Here is a 3,088-nt window from a genome sequence, read left to right on the forward strand (position 1 = left end):
CTGATGGCTAATGATTTTGAGTATCTTTTCATGTGCTTATTATTGGCCATACATATAAAGTCTTTTGCCTATATTTAAAAATTAGTTGTTTATCTTATTGAGTTACCAGAATTCTTTTTATCATTGGGCATACAAATCCTTTGTCTAATAAGTTTATTATGAATATTTTCTCCCAGTCTATGCTATATTTTTTTGTTTTCTTAAGGATGTGTTTCAAAGAGCAATTTGTAAATTTGATGAAATCTACCAGTTTTTTCTTTTGTTTGTGCTTTTTGTGTTCTAAGGATCTTTGTATATTTCCTGGTCACAAAGACTTTTCTCTTATTTTTCCTTCTGGAAATTTTATAGTTTTAGCTTTTACATTTAGGTCTGTGATTCATTTCAAGTTAATTTTTGTGTATAGTGTGAGGTATGAGTCAAAGTTAATTTTTTTCCCTGTTGTATACCAAGTTATTCCAACATTTATTAAATAGACTATCTTTTCCCTCACTAAGTTGCTTTGGTGCCTTTGTCATAAATCAATTAACTGTATGTGAGTGGGTGTTTTACTGGACCATCTGTTCTCTTCCACTGTATTTTTATTTATGTCTATTCTCAACACCAGTTTATTCCAAAGTTATCTTACTGGGGCCAACTGGTCCCTTGGATGTTTTGTCCTCTTCTCTGTCCTGATACACTTTCCACACTGCATCTAGAGTGATCTCTCAAACATAAGTTTAATCTCAAACATAAATTCCCCTTTAATGGCTCCCTTTGCTTATAGAACAAAATCTACATTTTTTACTTTTATTGTGAGACTTTCATGAAACTGGCCCTTCCTTACCTCTTGGGACTTCACCACTGTCCTGTGCCTCCCTCCTCCCCCTCATTCCTATGTGCTCTTTTCTGCAGTTGTACTGGAGCATGTTTCTTTTCCAAGCCTTTGTTCTTGCTTTTTCCTTTGCTTAACTTGTCGCCTTCCTTATTATCTACACTTCCCATTTGCTAGATCATTTATCATCCTCTAGGTTTTATTCAGCTTAATTTGTCATTTTCTCTTCTTTCCTGTCCCAGATTCTCTTGGTATAGTCACTCCACTCCAGTAACACCATACATAATGCATTTCCTACTTTACGGCAGTTCTCATATTTTTTGGTCTCAGGACTCCTTTATACTCTAAAAAACCATAGAGCACCTCAAAGGACTTTGTTTATGTGGGCTCTATCTACCAATATTTACTGAATTTAGAAATTAAAACCAAGAAATTAGAAAATATTCATTTATTTAAAAATTATAATAAACTCATAACATGTTTTTCATAAAAGAGATCTTAGTTTCCGAAACAAACAAAAGAGCTTGTTTTGCATTTTTACAATTCTCTTTAATGTCTGGCTTAATAGAATAAAGCTGGATTCTTGTAGCTGCCTCTATATTCAATTCGTGGTGACATTATACTTCATAAAGTCTTTGGAAAATTGTACACTTTTGAGAGAATGAAAGTGAACAAAACAGATAAGATCTTTGATTAATAGGAAAATATGTGTGTCCCCTGGAAAGGTCTTGGGAACTCCTGGATGTCCCTGGACTACACTTTGAGAACCATTGCTTTATAGCAGTCACTTCATTATTTGTCTCTTCCATCAGCCTATGTACTTTGATTGTAGAGCTCAGGGCCACCTTGTTCACTGCTGTATCCTATTGCATGGGACATTGTCTTCCAGACATCAGTTGATTGATTCACTTATTCAATTAGTCGCTTAGCTGGTTTGGTTCTGTAGAAATGGACATCAGGCCCTAGAGGTTTCTGCTATGTGTATGCAAGAGAATTGCAGTCCATGGGCATTTCTTTTACCAATTCCACTGGGGCATTTGGGGTTTTTCACATAATGTTACAAGAGTATAATTTATATTTGGGCTCAATGTTGTGGTGGAAGCAAAAATATAAATTAGTTTGTCTTGGATTTTTAAAAATAAGATGTATGTATATGGGATGATATCAATAAATATAAACTAACCACATTGTTGTCAGAGGAGTAGTTTAGAGAAAATATACAGGAACTAGTCTGAATGAAAAGGTCATTAGATAACCAGTAAGAGATCTTTGTCTTAACTGCTTGCTGGAAAACTGACCATTTCTCCATTATGAACCAGGAAAGAACATTTAAAGTGGTGATGAATCAGGAAAAAAAGAAATAGCATGAGGCATAGCTTGTCCAATTTCCATGAAAGCTTTAATTAGAAAAGGAAAAGATACTTATTATTGTAGCTACAAGTTCAGCATTTATGGCATGATCGTTATAGGAGATCACTGTGCTCTCCAACCCCCTGTAAAAATTGTGATGTGCAAACACACTAGTTATGGCCCTACTGAAATTTAAGTTCTTGACTTCAGTCTTCATCTTAATCTGCTTCAGAGCAGTCATATTTTTTGCCATGATAATAGTCATAGGACTTGATACCATAGGAGTTTTTCGTTTTTGTTTTTCAAACAAAGCAGACTGAACTTCAGACATAGATTTTTTTGTATTGTGATTTAGTGGCTTATTTATATGGCCCATATAGGCCACCTAATAGTGTTATGTGTTTCTGATGACATTTTGAATGGAGACGAATGAGAAAATAGCTTTGGCACCAAGCATTTATTAAGTACCTCTTCTACAGACAGTGTTTGCTAGTGGAGGAGGTTACTTGTGTTAATATGGCCACACTGCACTTTGACATCACTCCCTGTAATAGAGGATGGATTGCGCTGTGATTTTAACGTGCCCTTAAAGAAAGGTGTTAGGAAATAAAATTGTTTACACTGTCATTGTGAGATTTTGGAAGGTTAATGGGCTTCCTGTTTATCAAGGAATAGCCTTTTTTTTTTTTTTTTTAATTTCCACCGATAGAGCATTTACCCCTCTTTTGTAGGAAAGCCAGGATAAGCCTGTTTATATATTTTATACTTGTGATTTAACTCTTTGCTTTTTAACAGGGTGACACATTAAACCCATTTCTGTAAGAATAAGTATACAAATTTCATGTGCCAGAAACCTTAGCATGTTATGGGATGAAATATATTACTCCTTTTCTTCCTTGTAGCACAGCATTCTGAAATATTTTGGTC

General features: G+C 34.7%; 1 protein-coding gene across 1 annotated transcript in view; it reads left to right on the forward strand.

Moving 5' to 3' along the window:
• The window catches only part of CMC2 (C-X9-C motif containing 2), a 16,246-nt gene that overhangs the window by 9,211 nt on the left and 3,947 nt on the right, over positions 1–3,088 (forward strand). The window contains exon 3 of the mRNA XM_006909706.3: positions 3,064–3,088. This exon is cut by the window's right edge and continues 44 nt beyond it. Coding sequence (XP_006909768.1) covers positions 3,064–3,088 — 25 coding nt within the window. The remainder of the gene's footprint in view (positions 1–3,063) is intronic.

Source organism: Pteropus alecto, unplaced genomic scaffold (genome assembly GCF_000325575.1).
Source record: "Pteropus alecto unplaced genomic scaffold, ASM32557v1 scaffold42, whole genome shotgun sequence".
Lineage (NCBI taxonomy): Eukaryota > Metazoa > Chordata > Mammalia > Chiroptera > Pteropodidae > Pteropus > Pteropus alecto.